Genomic DNA, 22,027 nt, shown 5'->3' with positions numbered 1-22,027 from the left:
GTTTTGTCGAATTGAGTTTTTTTGGATAAAACTATGAGTGATGTTTTTTTGTGCATTGTTTTATTTTTTCCGATTTGGATTTTGGCTAGCTGCTTTTCTGTTTTGTGTTCTTCGAAAAAGATGGGAAGCTCCTCTTCGCCTCTGTAGATATGTTTTTCCATTTTTTAGAGTTCGAAGGCAAGTATCGATGAAAAGTGGAATTGAACCGTTTATATACCGAAAAATAGTTATTTGGAAGTAATTTTTAAGTGTTTTTTTTGTGCTTTTTTCAGGCTGAATGCTCATTTGACAAATTTGGGGTTTGAAATGCCAATCAAATCAACCAAAAATTTTGCTCTGCATCAAAGTAATAATTTCATTTGGACAGCCATGCGAGAAAAGTCAGCTTCCAGAACGTTGTCAGGCTCAATAGGTAATTTGGTGGACCCCGTTTTGGATCTGAACGATGAGCAGAAGTTGCTACAGTATCTACCACATGTTTCAAAATACCAAGATGACATGTTTTCCGGTAGAAGTCTGCCAGTACCTCCGCTGGACCGAACACTGCCAAAATATTTGCGGACACTGCAACCAATTTTGGACCACAAACAGATGGAAAAGGCTAAAAAGGCAAGGAATAATATTTTTGTTTGTTTTTTATCAGAATTCATTACACAGACATGGAAATCACAGATAATTTTGATATGCAAGGTCATCGAAGTTACAGTAAGATCTAGTCAAACGATATCTCAAAAATATGATTTTTCACTACTTGAGGCTGATTTTATTGAATTCTCGAATTTTTATTTGACTGTTTGCCAGTAGCATTCAAGTTTCGAACAGAAACTTTTTTTGCATAATTACATCAATTAGTGATTTATTTCGTTTATCTGTTAAGATTGCTTCTGAGACGAGCACGGACACCGTGGTGCAGAAGTGTCAGAAATATCTGGAAGAAAGGGCCCAAAAATCACCAAATTGGGTAACTTTTTGATGTTTATCTATGTTTCATGAGCTCCAGCTCAACGCAATTACTTCATCTTTTTATGTAATTTTCGATAAACCTTAAACGCCAAGGTTAAGCCCCAATCTCTGTTATATTCCAATTTTAAATTTCCCTCTTGTTTGTATTGCAGGTTTCATGCTGGGTTCTCTGTTAATGAGTTCAGCTTATAAAATCATGCAACATAATACTACTCGCCGTGTTATGAAAATTATATATGCGGCAGACAGATTATTGAGGAAACGTGCCAAAATGGCCTTTTGGGCACTTTTTTGGAAAGTTTTCTCAAAAATTGTCTTTTCCTTTCTTTTTTCTTTCAACAATTTTATTAGTATTTATTGGCGAAAAATGTTTGTCCAAAAAGTGTACCGAAGAAGGGAATTTTTCGTTGGTGAAAGTTGATTTCTCGGAGAGGACAACTACTCCCCCTCCTAATTGTGCCTCTGAAAGAAGTTGACCGTATATTCATTTTAATCGTGGACTGTGTTATGTATAAGCTGGCTGACTGGTGGCTGAATGCGGCCTACTTGTCCTTCAGAGAGTCAGTGGTGATCAATGTCAGTCCCGCTTTTGTATTCCGCCTTCCTCCCTTTCCCAATGTGCACAGTTGGATAGAGTGTGCCACTCAGTTGGCGTGTGGACAGCACATGGCCATACAACACATACAGAGGTCAGTTATAGCTATCATCTGGTCAATTTATCCCACATATAACACGCGTTACAGTAGACTTCAAAAGCTGCGTTTTGTTTTGAAAAAGATTGACTTATGATTTTTTTAAGTTCAGTGCATTTCCATTGTTAAAAAGAAGGCAAACTCCACTATCGAACAGCAAAAGTATAAAGGGCACGAAAAGCCTGATCGACTTCTAGTTTCGAAAGTGGATTTTAATTTTCAGATTTCCCAGCGAAATATAAATTATATTCATTGATGCAGTTTTCTCAAATTGGTTTAACTTTATCTTAAAAGCACCAATCATAAATTGTTTGTGAAATTCAACAAGCTTTGAGGGCATATATTTTTTCTTTGAAATCCGAAAGTTGATTTTAAAAAAAAACCAGTCATTTTTTTTCAGTTTCCTTGCGTTCATTACTCTTTTCTAACTCTTATTTGGCTATGTTTGTAGATAGTTATTTTTACTCTCATGATGAAGAGTACACTAATCAGTTCGCTGAACTCTAAATGAAACCTTAATGTCCTTCTAATGTTTCATATCAAGCGTTACATTTCAGCCCGGAGTTTGTTGACTCGTTTCGAAAGACAGCGGAGAAGTCCGGCGATGGCGTTGGTCCCTGTCTTATCCAGTACTACAGACTGTTCAATGCTTGCAGAGTGCCTAGAGAGGGAGTGGACGGTTATGTAGTGTACCCCAATGGAGCCCCGAATGGACCCACACATATCGTTGTCATGTGTCAGAATAAGGTGATAAAATAAGGGGAAGGGGGGCAATTGTTAAGTAGGTCAAGTTAGTCAAATAATCGAACAATCAGAATGCAGCAAAATTCGATTTTTAGATAGTACGCTTTAGTGCTAATTTACTGCTTCAATTTATAGGGGTGGCAATTCTTTAGTAGATTTCATAGGGAGGGCGATTGTTATGTAGATCGTATGTACTTATTACTTAAATATATGCATACAAGGTGCAGGAAATAGTTGCATTAACTTAACGCAGTCTTGATTCAAATCGAAGACTGTTTTGTCGTCAATGTTTGTACTTTTGAAAATTGTTCGAATTAAAGTTGAGACGATTAATTTGTGAGGGAAGACCTACATACAAGCTGTTGTGTCCCTGGTTAAGATATAAATGCAATTTTTGGTTAGTTTCTAGGCTCGGTAATGTTACCTCACCCTAAAGGAACAATCACGCGCTATAATAGGCAATGCACCATTGACCTTCTTTTTAAGGTCCGTAGGCACCAGTCTGGCTTCACTGCAAGATCAGATCTTTTTGTTCTGAGAGACATTCTGCTATAAAACAAGCTAACAGACAATTAATTAAAACAACGAAAATTAAAAAAAAAAACTCGAATTATCTATTAACTAGACTAGAGAGGATGGACATTTTTTGTTTTTCAGATGTACTCTGTTGACATTCTGGACAGAGACAGGAAGTTGTTAAGTGGGGATGAGATCTTCAAGCGACTCATGGGAGTTTACATGTCATCGTGTCTTCCACCGGAGACGAAGACAGAAGCTATGAATGAGCAGACGCCTGATGTTCCCATTGGCATTCTGACGTCACAACATAGAGATACGTGGACTGACCAGTACACACAATTAGCCTCAGGTCAGCATTGAATGAATTCGCAGAGAAAGATTTTGCCTGTTTGTGTTTTTGTCTAGGAAAAATGACCAATTTTGTTTTTTTTCATCGCAAGTTTTGCTGCCAAAGAATAAATTCAGATATGAATTATTGAAATATCATATCAAAGCCTTTTAAGTCATAAAAAAATCTAATAAGTTATCCCTTTTTGTAAATGAATTATATCTTTTTGTAATTTATCATTTTTTCTTTTTATTCTCTAAATTACGTGTTCGGAATATTCTATAACTATAGGCTTAGCAACCGGATCCTCTTGTTTCTTTGTTATGTGGATTCATCTATTTGTTTCATATAAGCCATAAAAACTTATGGCGAAGGTGCTCACCGTTAAAAGTTTACCTGATTCGATTTAGATCCCCACAACCGAGAAGTTCTCCGTACGATCGAATCCAGTATTTTCATGCTCTGTTTGGACTATGACCCTCCTGAAAATGAGTCATCGAACACTAGAACTATTGATGTGACTGAAAGTAGAGAGAAGTTGTCGGAGTTAAGTGGGTTTTCGCTTCACGGAGGGGGATCGAACAAGCACTCGTGTAATAGATGGTTTGACAAGACAATTCAAGTTAGTACTTCTGTAATTTTTGCTATATTTCGTGCTCTTTGTCCAGATTCCGTGAGCATAGAAGTTTTTTCGATAGTTCTGACGTACCAAAAATGAAGTTGATATGTATTTTTAAATTATTTTGGCTGTGTGGTTTTGCCTTTTTCTTCATTTTTACGCCCAAAATGTGATTTTTCGTGAATTGACTAATGATTTGTTAGTCCATTTCAAATTAATCCTTTGCTTATAGCAAATGAATTTGAATTGAACTAAAAAATCATAAGGCATGCGAAAGGCAACTCACGCGCTGGCTCAATTTCAATGGCGCAAAAATTTGATGACATTTACTTTCTAAAGTGTATTTTAGTTTTTAGATTTCCTAGAAGTTGTTTTTTGAAAGAGTTTTCTCAAATTGACTTAGTTAAATCAAAAAGTGACAATCTAAGAGCTGAAACTTAAAGATCTGTTAGGCTATATGTTTTTTCCTTTTGAAACGCGAAAAATGGAAGCTTTTCTGTCTTTTTGAGCTCACCGACACAACTGTCATTTGGCTATGCGGTTTTTTCATTTTAAGTTGACACGATTTATCCAAAAGGGAAAGTACCAATATTCGAGTTTTTCAGCTCTTAATAATACATTTATAATAATCATCATAATAATTAAATATTTACTGAAATAATAGAAAAAATCTGAACCTTATGAGAGAAGAACACCATTAAGCCTGCACGGCCCGTTTTCAGCTGTGTCATTAATAGGAGAAAAAGAAAATAAATTTACTCCTTAGAACCAATGGATTGTTCTATTGTTAACTTTTTATTATACGTACTCCTCTTTATACCTTTGAACCCTTTTCTTAAAAAAATTAGATGTTTTTTCGTTTTCTCGGGTAGTTTTTTTCTATCCGTAACCTAGAAACAGACAAAAACAAAGTCTATATGTTCATTACACAAGCAAAGCTTGTGTTATAGTATGAACTTTATCTTTTTTTTCCAACCTAAGTCGCAAATATTGTTGCGACGCAATTATTGTTGCAACAAAATGTGTTCTTTTTGAAAGTGTTCGTTTTGATCAATAACCAGCTATTAAGTACAACCAAACCTAAGGATAATAACACAAATTATTATATTACAAATAGCACTTTAGCTTCAAGGTATCATGGATCTGTAGCGTAAGGTAGGGAAGGAGACCCGCATTAAATTAAGAGGGTTCGAACCTGGGCAGGGTAGGATGTTTTTAATGAACTTTTTCCTATTCTAGTGAAAATGCGTCCGCTCAAGAAGGTTGGTAAATATTTTTTTTCACTAACTGGTACTGCTAATGCGTCATAATTGGCTTGCGTCCTCTAAGTAGTTTTGTAGACTCAAAGTTTTACTCATTCAGTTTTCCGAGTAGCGTTATTGAAAGCCACTTTCAAAAAAAAACGACCCAGGTGGGAAAATAATTTAAAACAATATGTAACATTTTTCGATTTTAGGTCTAATCGACCCTCTTGGTTTTATTTCTACTTATTGCTAACTTTGATTTTTTTCTTTTTGTATTTATCGTGCTTAACATTTGCTCAGTTATGACATATCTCAATGAATCAACTTGGCTTTCTTGACAAACAATTTTTCCCGGCTAATTTCAACATATCGTAAGCTAAAGTTTCTCTAGCCATATATATTTTTTCATGGAATAATACAGTCCTGCGTTCTAATTGTTCTAATTAGCCCTCAGATTTTCCTTGCCAGTTTTAACGATTTGTAATGTAAGTGATTGCATAAACGAAAACTCTACGAATGATTGGTTCCACATAACTTTTATAAACAATTATTTAGTGATATCATATGAAAAATGTGCACCAATTTTCAGATAGAAAAAATTGACAGACCAATTTCACTTCTACAGTTCTGGAAAACAATTTTGAGCAAGCTCAATCATATGTAGGCAAATTTAATATATCTCGAAACACTCAGTTTGGTTTCAAATCCAAAAGGAGCACGGTTGAAGCTATCATTACACTGTTAGAAGATGGTTCAACTTGTTAACGAACAAAAAACTAAATTTTCAAAATACTTTTAAATTTCAACAAAATTTTGATATGGTTGATCACTCTGACTGGCTAATAAATTTAGAACTTACAGGATTCAGAGGATCTCTGCTAAAACTTTTGGAATCTTGCCTTGACTTTTGTTATCAGTACGTCGAGACAAACTTTTTAAGATCGAACTTAAAGTAGTATTTTTATTGTATCTCAGTGATCTGTTCTTGGCCCATTTTTATTCATTTTAGTCATAAAATGATTTCAAATAGTCTCAAACAAGAAAGACCATATTACTCTCACACATCAATTGGCTTTGCTAGAAGTAAATAATTAGTTAAAAACGAATAATTCTCTGTGTTTTCATTTTTTAAGCAGCTGTACACGGAGAACCGTTGCTCTTTCCCTATTTTCATAATAACATGCAATTTTTTGGCTATTTTTCTGGGCTTGGTTTGCCTTACACTCAAGCAATGAGCACGGATCTTGGTGTGCCTCGAACCTCCGACGTTTCGCTTGAGAGGCGAAGACGTAACCGCCGCTCCCCTGACAAGTCAAAATAAATGGTTTTGGTTGACAGTGTGTAGGCACAATTGCAACTTGACAATTGAAGGCTTTTTAACCAGGACGAAGCAAAAATCAAACCATATGATGGTTCATTTTTTTGATTTAAAAAAATTGTTGTTCGAAACATTCAGTGTTGATTTGAGTGAATTTGGCGTTCTTTGTAATTTGTATGGCTTTAAATAAAAAATGAGGTGTTTTAAGGTAATCGTAAGCATGTCGGGAACCTTTGGTGCGACTCAAGAGCATAGCACAGCTGAGGCAATTGCGCCCACCGAGATCCATGACTCATCATTGTCTCATCACTTCTCAAATCTAAAGTGAGTTGTAATTTCGGAGAACCAATCAAACCTGTTTTGTGTAGGTGATCGTTGGTATGAGTGATTATTTGAACGTACTAATCGAGCACAGTGGCGCAGAAGGCACCATTTCCAGTCTTTACACTGCCCTAATGAGAGAGTACGCGTAAGTGATGATGATCAATGTTGACTGATATATGATATCATCTGCATAATGTGCTTCATGATCTCATTCACTTCATAATCCGGCTCACGTGCGGATACCTATAAAAACTGACATGCGAATTAGGCAATGCCAAACGTAATCGAACTTCTCATTTGATCTTTTTAAACCGCTCGTTTCACCATACAATTGACGCGTATATGCGAGATGAGAAGGAAAAAAGACCATCCAATATAGGCCGTGTTGATTTTTTTTTCTATTTTTGAAAATGGATTTAAATCTCAGATTTCCCTACGAAATAAAAAAATTCACTTATTGGTTCAGTTGTCTCAAATTGGGTTCATTGTATTAAAAAGAGTGTCAGTCATAAATTGTTTTGGCAATTCAAAGAGCCTTAAGGCCATCAATTTTTTTCTTTGTACTGGCGTTCCTTGACTCTTCCAACTGTCTGTTTCTGTTGGCTGTGCTGAGTTTGGGTAATTAACTAAGTTATCAATAAAGTGGCACTCCTGAATTTTTATGAAGTTCAAATAGCTTTAACGCTATATAGTTTTTTTCTTTAAACAAACAGTTTCCCAAAAAAGCTTTACTTGCTCGAAGTTATGCAAAACCTCATGAAAAATTCCAAATCGGGTTTTCTCGACACGGACAATTTTTTGAAAAATTTTTAATATTCGAATCACGGCTGAAAGGGCTTTATTTTATATATCATTCGACACGTTCTAATATATGTTTCCACTTTCCAAGGAAAAAAAACAGCTGAAGACAAATTTCCTCCCCAAATTCTTTGAGACCTTTTGTGAGATGCTTCAGAAAATTTTTTCACTTCTCTCAAAAACTGCTTTTTATGATTTTTTACCATACCTTGAAGGAAAACCTCTGTATTTGACCCGAATATTTAGATTTGTTTTTTCATTTTCTCAAAAACTAGCCTGCGAATTATGAGATTTTAGATCCAATATAAAACAGGGGCTGTAAAAAGCTCCCTAACATTGGCGGCCACGTCGAATTTTTTTTCCACACGAAAGTTATGGCCCTTGCAAATGACGTACTAATTCTGAAAATTTCGGTTCCATGGAGAGATCAGGATGCGTGGAGATTCCCTGCATAAGCAGGAACATACAAATTTTTTACTCGCTCTCGAAGAAGTCAGTTTTCATTTGAACTTTTTTCAAACTTTTCTCAAACTATTTTACCAAATCTGAAATTTTTAGTGCAGTGGAAAGAACACCTATTGTGAAGAGCCTCTGTATGAGCAGCTACGCCCAAGTTTCTGTGCGGAATAAATGTTGGCACTCGGAAAAATTGAAATTTAGATTTTTTGACGGGTTTTTCAGACTTTTCTCGATAAATAATTTCTCAAATCTTAAGATTTTGATTTCAATCGAAAAACGGTTTGTGAAAAGCTCCCTGCATAAGCGGCTGCAGGCAATTTTTTTATAAGTTAAGTTTTGGTTCTCGGAAGAAAGAGTTTTTTGTCTGTTTTTGAAACTTTTCGATTTCAGTGTGTGAAAAGCCAGCTCTCCTGCATAAATGGCTACGATTAATTTTTTACGCTTTTTTGAAATAGGGTTTTCTCAAAAACTACCCTCCCCAATCTCAGAATTTGGTTTCAATCGATGGAACAGGAACAGTTTATGAAAAGCAAGTTCTCCTGCATAAACTGCTACGCTCAATTTTTTTAAACAAAAATTTATGGCTCTCGTGAAAATCAAATGTTTTGATCGTTTTGTGATGTTCTTTTTTGTATTTTCTCCGTAAAAATTTTCTCAGTATCCCTCCGTAATCTTAGAATTTGGGATCAAACGACATAAAGGGGGTGTGGTAAGCTCCCTTGCATACGCGGCTACGCCAAATTTTTTAAATGACAGTTTTTTTTTCAAACTCTAAAACTGCTCTTCCAAATCTAAGATTTTGGGCTCAATCGAAAGAACGGTTTGTATAAATTTCCCCTGGATAAGCAAATTTATGGCTATTGGAAAAGTTATTTTTTGATTTTTGACCAATTTTAGAAGGTTGTTGACTTTTCTCATATAAAAAACGGGATGTGGGAAGCTCACCTAATGTTTTGGTACCAACAGTTATAGCCATCGCAAAATTCAAGTTTTTGGCTTAATGACCGTTTTTGTAGAAACTTTTTGAATTTTCTTGAAAATTACTCTATCAAATCTGAGATGAAGGGTTGAATTGAAAAAACTGGTAGCGAGATTTTTTCTGCAGAAGCGTCGACTCTTTAATTTTTGTAATAAAAAATGTTATGTCCTCGGGAAAGTTCCAATTTCTCTAAATTTTTCATTCTTCCCACTTATTTCGGTAGAAAAACAACTTAGGTTTTAGGCAAAGTCCATTTTTTGAAATTAGGTATGTCATCCATCATCATTATAAATTCAAAAATTATCAAACAGGTACCTGCAGCTTAAGCTGGGTCCCAAGTTTTTTTTTATCGAAAGTTGTGGTTCACCTTGTTTTTTTTTGACTTTTTTTTGGTTGTTTGTATCGCAAGTGGTGAGAAGCTCCGTACAAATTGCTCAAGGGTTTTCCATTTTTAAAATTATCCTTGTTTTTCAACCTTCTGTATAATTTCTTGTTCAACAGTACTTTATGTAAGTTTGTTGATTTGAACTGACTAAAGAATTTGAAAATGAATTTCGGCTATCGTTTTCAGCTTCATAACTTATTAAACTCAAAAGATTTTGTGTCCATTGTCCGCTTTTTGCTTCCTCTCAATTGTTTTCACATTTTTTTGTTAATTGTTGGTTACATGTTTCCAATTAAATGAGTTATTGTAATGCGAAATCCATGAGTAGAACTAACTTGAATGCTTTAGAAAAGACGTTCGTCTGAGTGCGTCAGTTGCAGTCGATGCTGAAGAATGTTCTGCACTTGTGACTCGCCTCCAATTCAACACTGATGTCATTCCAGACATATCCAGTGCGGTGGAAACAGCTAAGCAACATCTGGATCAGTTAGTATATATTCTGAATTGTACGAATGAGCATGAATATTTAGTCTTTTTTCGTATCAGAAGCAAGAGATACTTAAAACGACACAAAACGACCGAAGACAGACTGAAAACGACTCAAGACAGAAGATACTTCAAGACAAACATAAATGGAACAAACGATTCAGGCAACTGAATTTATTTGAGGCTGAACAGTTTTAGTAGTTTCCACTAAATTTCACATTCAGTGCGACGTGCGGGTAATCCTTAGGATGCTCATCGCCTGAAGTTTGATTAACTTTCAAACGTTCCTGAAATGTTTGTTCTCTAACTGTTGATTTTTATAGGCTCATCGGTGGTCTCGATCTGAAGGTGTGTGTATTTGACTCGTTCGGCAAGAATACCATCAAACAGTTCCAATTCAGTCCTGATGCATTCTTCCAAGTGTCACTGCAACTCGCCATGTTCAGGTTAGAAACACTTAAGTGCTTATTCTAATAGCCATGTCGCATTATGGTATATTTTTAGACCCTGCATTGACTGACAAATTTCGGGACTACGAGACTTGAAACTCCGAATCGTGAAGTTTAGGATTTCCAGCGAAAAATGAATGCTGAGAATGTTAACTCAATTTCATGGGTTTTCTAGACAATTGATTGACTTTTTTTATTTCACAAGCGCTGCGTAGTGTGATACTTCAATGTTACTATTTTTCCAAGCTATATAGCAAACAGAGCATTATCATCGCTTTTTACAATCGCTTTTCGCTATCGACTCTTTTTCAAAAATCGTTTTTTTTTCTTATCCAAATGCACCGCTTATTCGCTTAATACTTTCGTATGTTTTTCTATGAAAGTTTTCTTACAATGGAAAAACTAACTATAGACATTGTTCCGACTTTATTTAAATGCATGGGATATTATTTAACGGAATTTATATGCATGGGATTTTTTGTTCAGACCAAAAAATTTACATGCGATCTTTTTAGATAAAATTTTTTGTGTTTAAAAAATCCAACCGGTTTTCCGCTTTTGTTAATGCTTTAGAAAATTCGTGATCGCTTTTGCTTATACTCCTTGCTCGGACGCTTTTTTACCGCTTTCGCTTCAAGTGGGACAATTTTCCAAATGTTGTTAGTACTTTTGGTGGCACTTTTTAAGCAGAAGGCTGAATTCGCGATTTAATAATAATCAAATGTGTTTTGACATTTGATTACTATTAAATTAACTCAACATTTTTAATTCATCAATTGAACCGAAAAAAAAGACAATAGCTCCAGAAAACAGAGCAATCATAAAAACTACTTTTTAGAAATTTTCCAATTCAGTATTTTTCGCGAAATTTTCGAAAAGCATGATTTATACGCAAATTGGCTCTATAATTCCTAATTTATTACATGCAAAGTTAGTTTGGTTGCCTTTAGTTTATCACATCCAAATTATTACATGCAAATTTTGTCTTTTTGTGCATTTCGAAGCTGCTGTTTGTCGCTTTTTCTTGTGTATTTGGTTTTTATAGCCGTCAGTTGTCACAATTGTGTTGGGCAGTCAACTGAAAAATTTGAGTTCTAGAGGACAGGTTCAATTCCCAGAGAGGTCATTTTTTCTAGTGCAAGATTTCATTTTTTCCCGTAGTTCTCTTTTTTGACATTTCTAAAGCTGCTTTTTTCGTTTTTTCTTGTTTGAGAAGTTAAGCTTCGCATCTGGATCAGCGGATGTAATGCGATGTTTGAAGAGGAAAGTATCTCATACTCAATGTCTGCATGCATTTATATCTATTTTTGTTCGGATAGGTTCATGCACTTGCTCACATAGTAACATAGCCTTACCCTTATTTGTTGGTCACTTAGCTCCACAGAAAACTGGTTTGTAAAAATCTTGTTTGTAGATCAAGTTAAGAGAAATACCATTTTCTTTCTAAGAAGCTAGTGCTCTGGAACAAAAAAGACAAATGCAATTTAGGATTCAGTGGGATTGATTGCGATGAGTTAGTAATAAAAAGAAAAATAAAAATTATGAAATTTTGAAGAGAGAGTTCTTATCAGCTTCCATTTTCGCCAAATGGAATCAAGGCGCATTCAATGCTAATTGATTTTTCATACAGGTTGGACACAAAGTTCAGTGGTTAAAGAAAGTAGTTTTTCTTCAGGAGATTCCCAGTGCGAATCTTTTTCTGATCAAAGTTTTTTTGATTGTGCTTAGATTCAGGTGTTAAACTAGCATGCCATTTTCCATACTACTTGGAAAACGAAGCTGTTTATACGCATATTTGCACAAGCAATGCTTGTGTTATAGTATGAACTATCTTTTTTTCCAACCTAAGTCGCAAAAAGTGTTCATTTTGAAAGTGTTCATTTCCAATAACCAACTTTTAACTACAGCCAATGCTGATGATTTTAACACAGACTATTATTGTTCCGACTTTCGTAACGAAAGTAACGGAATGTTTGTGCTCGGTGTGGTTTTTCTTCTTCAGACAAGTTTCGACTATTTAATTAGCCATTTTTGACAGGATTTTTATATATCATTCAAAAAGTGTTGTTGTCTTGAGCTTAAATTGGAAAAATATTTCACCTATGATCATTTTTCGTGAAATTATGGGGGTTTAAAAATTGCCATTTTGGCCAATTTGGGGCAACTTAAAAAAATTAAATCTTTTTTGAGGCCTGTTGATTTTATTTGAGGAAGTATGGTGAGTTTGTGACCATTTACCATTTACCTGCCCAGTTTCCTGCAATGTAACTTGTTCATTTACACTTTTATGCAACTTGTTTGGCGTTGTCGTGTAAACAGTTTAAGTTATATCTGCTTAACATGACTTTCATTGCTTTACAACTTTAGAACTTTCTATACCATTTACTATGGGAGCATTTGCGGAACGTTTTGCGTTTTTGTTAGTAAGCTCCAGTTGTCTATTGGTGAAATGTCTCGGAAGCTTCAGATCGTGTGCGATTTTTTTTCAAGGCTAAATATTTACGTTTTCTTTCGTTTTTAAAGCTTATTTAATCAGTCATGCGTATTTTAGCGATTTGCAGCTTTGTGTTGAAATTTACTTATTACACTTAAGAGCGAAGTTCATTGTGTTGAATTTTAAATATTTCACTTAAGAGCGAAGTGTATTGGTACGAACCTTCTTTTTTTCTTACCTTCCTCGCAAATCAAAGTGTTCATTTATTTGGTGGCAATTTTGCTATAATCACGATCTGTAGCATTGGCAAGTACATAGCATCTGTTCTCTGCTTTGTTTTTGGTCAGTGGTTTTGATTTTTTAAGTTTCTGTGTCGGAGTGGTTAATGCGTGAGACTCCAGGTCACAGATCGAATCTGAGACGTAGCCGAACTTTTACTAACTCGAGGCCTTTTTTTAAACTTTTTATTGCACTTTATCGAGCCGTTTTTGTCGTGCTCTCGCTATTATTTGCGAAGCGAAGCTTTGTCTCTATATATGTTTTCGGGTGGACAACTGAAAATGGGAAAAATTAATAACGCTTCGTTATTTTTTCTGCTCAAAATCAGGGTCTGAATGAAAGACCAAATATACGAGGTTGATATCCACTGGGGAATATTTCAATAGTAAAATAACAGAAAGCAATCTGATGTTTGTTAGATATCTGCAAGACAAGTACAACGTGGATCCTGATGAGCAGTTGTTGGTTCCAACTTACGAGAGTGGATCTTTGAGGAACTACAGGTGGGGAAGGACAGACACTATCAGATCTGCAACTCCTCAGGCACTTCAATTCGCAAGGGCTGCTGCAACTTTAGACTATACAGTAAGCGTAGTTTTGTATCTTTAACCTTGCGGTTAGCTGGGTATTGCAACCCGGTACTAGACTTTTCCCCCGTTATCAACGTTGGTCACTGTACTCAACGAAACTTTAACAACGTTGGTCACAGGACTCAACTGAACTGATCTCCTCGTGGTACCTTAGCTCATAATTATATCAAATTTCTTAACGTTTCAGGCACTCTTAGCCTGGAGACAATGAATGGCAAAGGTCCATGGTCCGAATCTGACCAGACCATCTGTTTTTTCAAACGAGAATCTGTTCCAAATAAAACTGTCGGCCTATTATTTTCTGCTTATGTTGTTTTGGGCTGCCACATCTTAGCATCACTTTTTCGGTGTACGCAATTTTCATTGGAGTTGCTTTTACTTCCGCAACTTGTAATTTTACTTGCCTTGATTTCGTATTTTTTTCTTTTTTTTTGTTCGGACCAAATAATTTTGGCCTATCTGTTATCGGCTAACTGTGGGTCGTTTCAAAGGAAACACGCGTTTTTTGCTCCCTTCTGGATCGCACAAAATGTTACAAGTCTGATAACATAACTTATCGTTCAAAATTTTTGCGATTGTGTTTCCGGGACTTGTTTTTCGCAAATAGAAAATCTTTCCACACATTTTCATTTTTTTAATTGTGGTTTTTTCTACTTTTCATTTTTTTGGGCTTTCTTTTCCTGCTTACAAGCTTGCAATGCTATTTTGATGTGGTATTGCAAGTGGCGCGTAGCTACCTTACGCCTCTGTCTGATCTTTGTCGAGATCTTTTCGTGTTTATAAAACTCAATTTAATAACTTAGTAAACATCAATGATTTTCTAAGCTTTTATTTTTTGAAGGAAACCAAGGGTTGCGGTAAAAGTTCGAGTGCTTCAGATTTTGAAGAGGTATCATAAATATGGTCGTAACAAAAGAATAACAAGGATATTGCTTCTAGGAAACTTGAAACTGGAAAGTTTTGGTGTCTGAAATCAATAAATGGATTCGTATTGGGATATAACCGGTATAAGGAGATAAAGATCACGTGGTTACTGTAAAAAAATGTTGATGCAATTTGGGAAAAGCGAATTTTTGGATAATGAATTGGAGATTTGATTCAGTATAAATTCGATCAGCCGAAATTATGTTTTTGAGAGTAATGAACGTAGTGAAGACTAGTATATAGGTCTCTTTTTGTCTATTTTTTTTCAGGTAAGAGAAGGAAGTTTGTTCACGCTCAATTTTGATTGTTCGCGTTTGGCTTTTGATTTCTTTTTAAGCACAGTGCTCTTCCATTGTTAAAAGGAAGGCGAACTCCAGTATCGAAAAGCAAAAGTGTAAAGGTCACGAAAAACATGATCGACTTCTAATTAGGTCAATTGAATATAATTATCAGATTTCCTAGCGATATAAACATTTTACCTTTGGTTCCAGTTTTCTCAAATTGGGATAATTTAATCAAAAAGCGTCAATGGTAATTTGTTTTAGAAATGCAAAGAGCTTTAAGGCCATTTAGTATTTTTTGTTTGACGTCCGAAAATTAAATCAGGATTTTTTCTGTTCACTTGCGTTTACTGACTTTCTGTTAGTTGTTTGCTTCAAAAAAAATCAGCTTTTGAAACGAAAATTAGTATTTTAAACGAAATTTAGTATGATTCTAAATTTTAGTTCGAATTAGAGTTTGGAGGCGGAGATAGTTCACTTGGTCCATTTGAGGGGTCAAAATTGTACATATAGTCCCAATAAAAAGCTGATAAATTACTCCATTAAGTATCAGCAAGAAAAAGGTCATCTGTGCAAAATCAAGCTGTTGTGCCTCTGTGTCAGAACGATATGGAATTTTTGTGGACAGAATTGTGCCTCACCCACAGGCAACGAGCACCAGTCTAGTTGAGTCACTTATCCTTTTCTTAGGACCCTTCGCTGCCTCTGCTTCTTCTAGATGCTATCAGAGCCCACTCTGAGTACACGAGGGAAGTGATGAAAATGGAGGGAGTAGACAGACACCTGCTGGGACTGAAGCTGGCACACAGAGAATTAGCCAGTCAGGATTCCACTCTCAAACTACCACAGCTATTCAAGGAACAGTTTCACGATTACTTCTCAGAGATATTGCTGTCTACTAGTCAAGTTAGTTGTGCTCATTTGTTCTTGAAAAGGCAATTGGATAAAAGTGAAATTGTCGTATTGAAGTTTGCGTGTATATAGGTTAAAGTAAATGTGTCTTACTCTTACTTGCATATATCTAAAAAGCAAGACTGGTATTTTCCCTCCCTGCTGAAAGATTCAAATTTCGCTTTTGAATTTGAAAAATCGCAGATAATAATTTTCATTAAAGATATTTTAGCAATCATCCAGATACCGATTTTTACACAAGCGTAGTGTATTATTACGAAGAATTTTTTTCCAACCTAAGTCGCAAATAAAAGTTGTTGTTGTTGTTGTTGTTAGCCCACGCGGGTCGGGTTGGGCTCTTCTGTCTCCAGGTCAAGGAACTTAGCAACCTCTACCGGCCGAAGCCACAGGTCTGCTGGGGTGAGTGGGGAGGGGTTTTGGGAGCAGTTGAAAAGGTGACAAGTTGTGTGGGGGGCAAGGGAACAGGTTGGGCAAAGGTGGGAGATGGAGCTGTCGAGGCGGGATAGGTAGGTGTTAAGGAGCCGGCTGTAGCCAGACCGGAGCTGGGAGAGCTTACAGCGCGTGGGACGTGGGAGAGATTTTTCAGAGGGGTCAATCTTTGGGGGAGGGATACAAATAACTTTAGACGGAGGGGTTTCGGCTAGGAACTTGGTTACAAGGGAGGTATGGTTGTCTTTTAAAATTGGTTTGTAGTAGTTAAAAATAAAAGTGGAGACTTCGTCTCGGTCGTCCAGAACTAGAGGGTGGTTTGCGTAGACTGAAAAGTCGGTTAAAGTTTTCTGGGTGTCTTCTTTGAAGCAGCTTATAATTGAGGGGCGAAGTAGACGGGGAGGAGGGGGATGTGAATGTATAAAATTAATGGGATGGTGGGAACGATAGGTAGAGATAAAAAATTGAGATGACAGAAGGGTATGGTGGTCTTTGACCGTTAGGATTTCAGATTCACTGTGCAGGTGGGCAGTGGAACTCATTAGTTTTGATCCAGTAACAAGGCGAAGGGATTGGTTTTGGGCAACCTGCAGGCAATTTATGGAGGTGTTACTTGATGCGTGGGACCATGCGGGGGCTGCATAGTCAAGTATGGGGCGAATTAAAGCTTTAAAAGTTAGGAGGAGGGCTTCTTTGGAGTGACCCCAGGTTGATCCTGCTAATGCCTTCAGGATTCCGATCCTGCGTCTGGCCTTTTCAGCGGATTGTTTGCAGTGAGTGGCAAAACAAAGTGTTGGATCAAATGTCACACCTAAGATTGTTGGATTTTTGTTTAGGGGTAGCGCCTCGTTATTTAAAAGAACACTAGGTGTTTTATTAAATTCTTTGTTATAAGAGGAGAAAAGTGTGACTGATCCTTTAGAGGACGCGAAACTTAGTTTGCGTGAGGTGAAAAAATCGTAGAGCCTTTTTAGGTAGCTATTGATGGAGTTTGAGGCGATATCAATATTGGAACTGCTTGCGAAGGGGTGGAAATCGTCTGCATACGAAACAAGGTTTACATTATCGGGAGGTGGCGGTGCATCATGGACATAAAAATTGAAGAGTGTGGGTGATAAAACAGAACCTTGTGGTACGCCACAGTGGATTATTCGATGGGGGGATGTGTGTTCACGGAATGAGGTGGCAGCCTGTCGACCATTAAGGTAATTACTTAGCCAGCGGACTAGACTTCTTGGGAGGGGAGTGTCATGAACGAGTTCCACAAGTGAGCGATGACACACCATGTCGAAAGCCTTAGATAAGTCAAGTGTGGCCAGTACCGTACGTTTAGGGGGCGATTTTGGTTAAAACCGTCTGAAATGTAAAATTCGAGAGTGGAGAGAGCTGTGGTGGTGGAGTGAAAAGGGCGGAAGCCGTGTTGGTGTTTGGCGTTGGGGAGATGTTTGGTAAAGATGGGGTGAACGAGCCTCTCCAGAATTTTAACAGCTGGGCAGAGTAAGGATATAGGTCTGTAAGATGTTGATTGTTTAAGATCCTTATTGGGCTTTGGAAGCGGTGCAATTTTTGAATTTTTCCAAATTTGGGGGATAATGCTTTCGGACAAAGAGATATTAAAAAGGTATGTTAAGTATTGAGTAGCAAGTGGGCCGAGATGTTTAAGATGTATATTACAAAGGCCGTCGGGACCTAGCGCTCGCGATGGTTTGCTGTCTGCAATGGCTTGTTTAGTATTTTCAGGGGTAACAATTGGGCTGTCTGACAGCGGTAGTTTGGCAATTTTTCTTCTCGTTATACGAAGGAGTTTGTCAGAGGCGTGGGGTCTGGCATTTGTGAATTGTTTGTTAAAAGAGCTGGTAATATCACGAGGTGAGTGTATGGGTTTAGAACCAAAAGTAATGGGGTGTCTTCCTGCCACGGGCTTAGATCCATTTAAGGAGCGTACCACTTTCCAGAACTTTCTGGCACCAGTGCGGTAGTCGCAAGTCCGGAGGAATTCTCGCCATTTATTTTCTTTGTCCTTTGCTGTCTGTTTCATGAGTCTACAGATCAGTTGGGATATGACTTCTGGGGGGAGATTTTGTTGTCGGCTTAAATCTCTTTCGGCGGCAAGGGCAGTGGACTCGGGGGAAAGAGAGGGAGTGAAGTGGCGAATACGGCCAGCGGGGATGTGGTGGCGTGCTGCCCTGAGCACCAGGTCCCTCAAGAATTTCTCTCCGGCGGCAACTCCGGAAGGTGGAACCGCTGAAAAGAAACCCTCCTCAATTTCCTCTGTGAATTTGATCCAATCTGCTTTTAAAAAATTTATAAAAGTCCTTTTAGGTGAAAAATTTATAAAATCATCCAAGGGTAGTTCTAGAAGAATGGGTAGGTGATCTGATCCTAGAGATTTAATTGGGGTCCATGATGTGGAGAGTAAGAGCGATTGGGATGCGAGGGAAATATCTGGTGACGAGAGTTGGTTTTCTGAGTTAAAAGGGACTCTGGTTTGTGTGTCATCATTTAATGGTGCAAAGGTGGATTCGGTTATTTCATTGCTAAGTACAGAGCCGCGTTGATCTTCCTCGATGTTGGAGTTCCATAGTTGTGAATGTGCGTTGGCATCCCCGAGTACTAAGGCGTCCCCAGGTTCAAGTAGTTCGGCAAGGGACGCAGAGTAACCAGGGGGACAGCTCGAGCGCAGGGGGGATGTAGAAATTATAAATACGAAGCTTGGATGAACTGGCTACCACTGATATGCCCATAGCCTCTAGTGTTCCATCGTTGTTAATATTTATTTCTTCGTATTGTATCGACTCATGTATGGCTATGAGAAGACCGCCCCCTTCTTTTTCTCGATCTTTTCTAATTAAAGTGTAGTGTGAGCCAAGTGAGGGGTTTCGAGATTTCTTTCTTAATTTAGTTTCTTGGAAGACAGCAATATGAATTTGATTTTGAGATAAGAAAGCAGCAATTTCGGGTGCTTTTCCGGAGATACCGTTGCAATTAAATTGAAGGATTTTTAAAAGGCCTTTGGCGGGGTGTGGTGAACTATTTACATTATTAACAGCAGTATGATTAAAATGGTTGTTTGAACTTGAGTTATTTTCACTATTTACACGATTACGATTTGCGCGATTTTGGGAGGAGGAATTATTATTCGAGGAGGTGGGAAGGGTGGGAGGGGGAGGGGGGTTAGGGAGGTGGGGTTGGGGGGCGGTTAGGGAAGTTGAACAAGTTTGGGAGTTGGGGGTGGTCAAGTTAGAGGACCTGGTGCCTGGGGGAGGTAAAATGTAGGTAGAGGTACAGGTAGGGCAATAGTAGTCAGGGTGGTGTTGGTTAAGGTGGGTAAGACCACTACATTTAAGGTGAATGTAACCACAGATGTGGCACCAGACACTGGGCTGGGTGCGTTTGATGCGGAAAGAGCAAGGGGAGCAAAAGTAAGGTCCTGGACCAGGGTTTGGATTAATGCCGGAGCGGAGTAGTAGTATAAGGATGAGCAGACGGAGCAGCCTGGCCGGCTTCAGACGCTCCGTAACCGAAAACCCGGAGACTTCTGAGCTTCTCCCGACCCAATGGGAGGGGGGGCTTGACGCCATTTGCATCTTGGTGGGGCCCAAGATGTCGGATCCACCACTGGAAGGCGGCGTCCACCACTGGAAGGCAAATAAAAGTGCTCATTGGTGGCATTTTTGGTATATATTTAAGCAAAGGCAATTTGATAGCATATACTGCGGCTTTTTTTTGGATAGTGTAAGGTCCTGTTGAAAACAACAGCTATTATGCAAATGTAGGGGATTTGATGTCTTTGGTTATTTTTTTTGCGACGCTCTGGAAAATTATTGCACTTTTCGCAGAAATTTGAGTTTTTTCTCAAAAAGTACTGAGCCGATTTTCAAAAAATTGATACCAATGGAAAAACTCGCGGCTCTTCTATGTGCCTGCATATTTTGCTAGTCTTTATTTATTTTAGCCCACGTTCTATGGTCTTCGAAAGTTTCGGAAGGGATTTTTGACCTATTTGTTTTTGATTTTTTTTCCGTTTCCTCAAGTATTAAATGCGCAAAGTTGACATAAACGTTTCAATCAAAAGATCAAATCATGGGGATCCTCCTTCTTACGCGGCTATTCCCTAAGTTTGGTAGAAAAAAAATTATGGCCTCAAACCAGCCCTTTTTTGATATTTTTGTTATTTTTTAAAACTTTTATTTTCTCAAAAACTACCCTGCCAAATCTGAGATTCAGGTTCAACAGAAAGAAAAAAATTTAATTTTTCGGTGAATTTTCTCCTGTGTAAACGGCTATGCTCTGTGATTTAAAAAATTATGGCCCTAGAAAATGTCAAATTTTTGAAGTTTTGCCCTTTTTTTGGAAACTTATTCTTTTTTTTCAAACGCTAACCCGCTGATTATGAGCTTGTTTCTTCAATAAAACTAATGTGGTGCTTAGGTTTTCCCTGTGTAATCTGCGTCACCCTATTTGTAGATTAGCTTATGAAGTCATAACAAAAATCCATTTTTTTGAAATTTTTACCGTTTTTTGTAGAAATTTCAAACTTTTTTCTCGAAAATTACTAGCTTTTTTTTGAAATTTTTACCGTTTTTTGTAGAAATTTCAAACTTTTTTCTCGAAAATTACTAACTAAATCTGATATTAAGGGTTCAATCTAAAAATCAGGATGTGAAAGTCCTTCTTGCATAAGATGCTATTCGAATGTTTTATTAGAGAGTTGTTAATGGATTTTGGAAAAGTCAAATTTACAATATTTGATCGTTTCTTGGAATCTTTTTTTATATATTTTTTTCGAAAACTACCCTGCCAAATCTGAGATAGAAAAATTCTGTTGAAAGAGTATGTAGTAGTTTTCTCCTCTAAATAAACAGCTAATCCCCTACTGAAGTAGGAGAATCACTAGGGTTTCGCTTAAAGTCTCTTTTTTGAAACTTTGAAAATTACGCATTTCGGTATCTGTACAATCAAAGATTAAAATATTAAAACAGGTGCATCCAATATTAACTGGGCCATTAGTTTGTGTCCAAGCGACCGTGACGTAAATGTGAGTACGTCAGACATCAAATTAAAAGGTGGTAGATTCAAATCCGGAACATTGATTAGTTTTTTTTTGGTCGAATTTTTGCTGCATAGCATTGGCAATTTGATAATAAACGGCATCTGCTTTATTTGTGTCTAGTGTAAGTAAAATTACAGGCGGGCGTGGAGCAGATGTGAGAACCTGTTTTTCCTCATCTCAGCAAAAATTTTTCTCAAGGTGTATTTTTATTATTTTCCTGATTTCATTTTGTTGCTTTGCCTGTTCAGAGTTCTTTCTTGCGTTTTCCTCGCTTGTGTTTGCAAATTGCAGCTTTGCCTCTGTGTAAAGTTTACAGTAGTGATCACAGGAGCTGTCGTTAAGGGGTTACAACTCGGCCTCGCAATCGAAAGGTTGGATTTTTGCTTAAGGCATCATGACCCAGCCAAGAAAAATAAGAAAAAATTGCACAACAGCGGTTCTCCGCGAAGAATTGAACAGCTCGTCTGTTGGTCCTTTCCCTCGTGTATGAATTGTCTGAACATGATGACAGTCCTTCTCATTTCTTTCCAGGTTTATTCCGAAAAAGGGGGATTCACTACCTTCGGCCCTACTTCACTGGACTGTACGGGAGTGTGCTACAACATTCAAAGCAACTCCATTCTCTTCATGGTGTCAACATTTCGCCAGTCTCAGAGAACGCATTCGAATTTATTCATTTCTTATGTTGAGAGAGCACTTAGAACTCTGAGAGATATTATGCAACAAGAAACACCTAATTCCAAATCCAAACTATAGTTAAATTAATAATACATTTTTTGCTATTTGTAAATAGATGAGATAATGAAATTTAGCAATTA

At 37.3% G+C, this 22,027-nt stretch overlaps 1 protein-coding gene across 2 annotated transcripts; it reads left to right on the top strand.

Annotated features, from left to right (window-relative positions):
* The first annotated feature begins 276 nt into the window (after positions 1 to 276).
* On the top strand, positions 277 to 22,001 carry LOC134847535 (carnitine O-acetyltransferase-like). 2 transcript variants are annotated; one of them, XM_063864593.1, is made up of 12 exons: positions 277 to 609; positions 878 to 961; positions 1,480 to 1,652; positions 2,213 to 2,402; positions 3,057 to 3,267; positions 3,657 to 3,868; positions 6,796 to 6,896; positions 9,721 to 9,858; positions 10,182 to 10,304; positions 13,440 to 13,605; positions 15,506 to 15,721; positions 21,741 to 22,001. In XM_063864593.1, the coding sequence occupies exons 1-12, from the start codon at positions 307 to 309 to the stop codon at positions 21,963 to 21,965; spliced, it is 2,142 nt and encodes a 713-aa protein (XP_063720663.1). In that variant the 5' UTR covers positions 277 to 306; the 3' UTR covers positions 21,966 to 22,001. The 2 variants fall into 2 exon arrangements, with proteins under 2 accessions (XP_063720663.1, XP_063720662.1); XM_063864592.1 differs by lacking the exon at positions 6,796 to 6,896 and adding an exon at positions 6,636 to 6,751.
* The last annotated feature ends 26 nt before the right edge of the window (positions 22,002 to 22,027 follow it).

Source organism: Symsagittifera roscoffensis, chromosome 6 (assembly GCF_963678635.1).
Source record: "Symsagittifera roscoffensis chromosome 6, txSymRosc1.1, whole genome shotgun sequence".
Lineage (NCBI taxonomy): Eukaryota > Metazoa > Xenacoelomorpha > Acoela > Convolutidae > Symsagittifera > Symsagittifera roscoffensis.
This window is presented reverse-complemented; position numbering and strand designations above follow the sequence as displayed.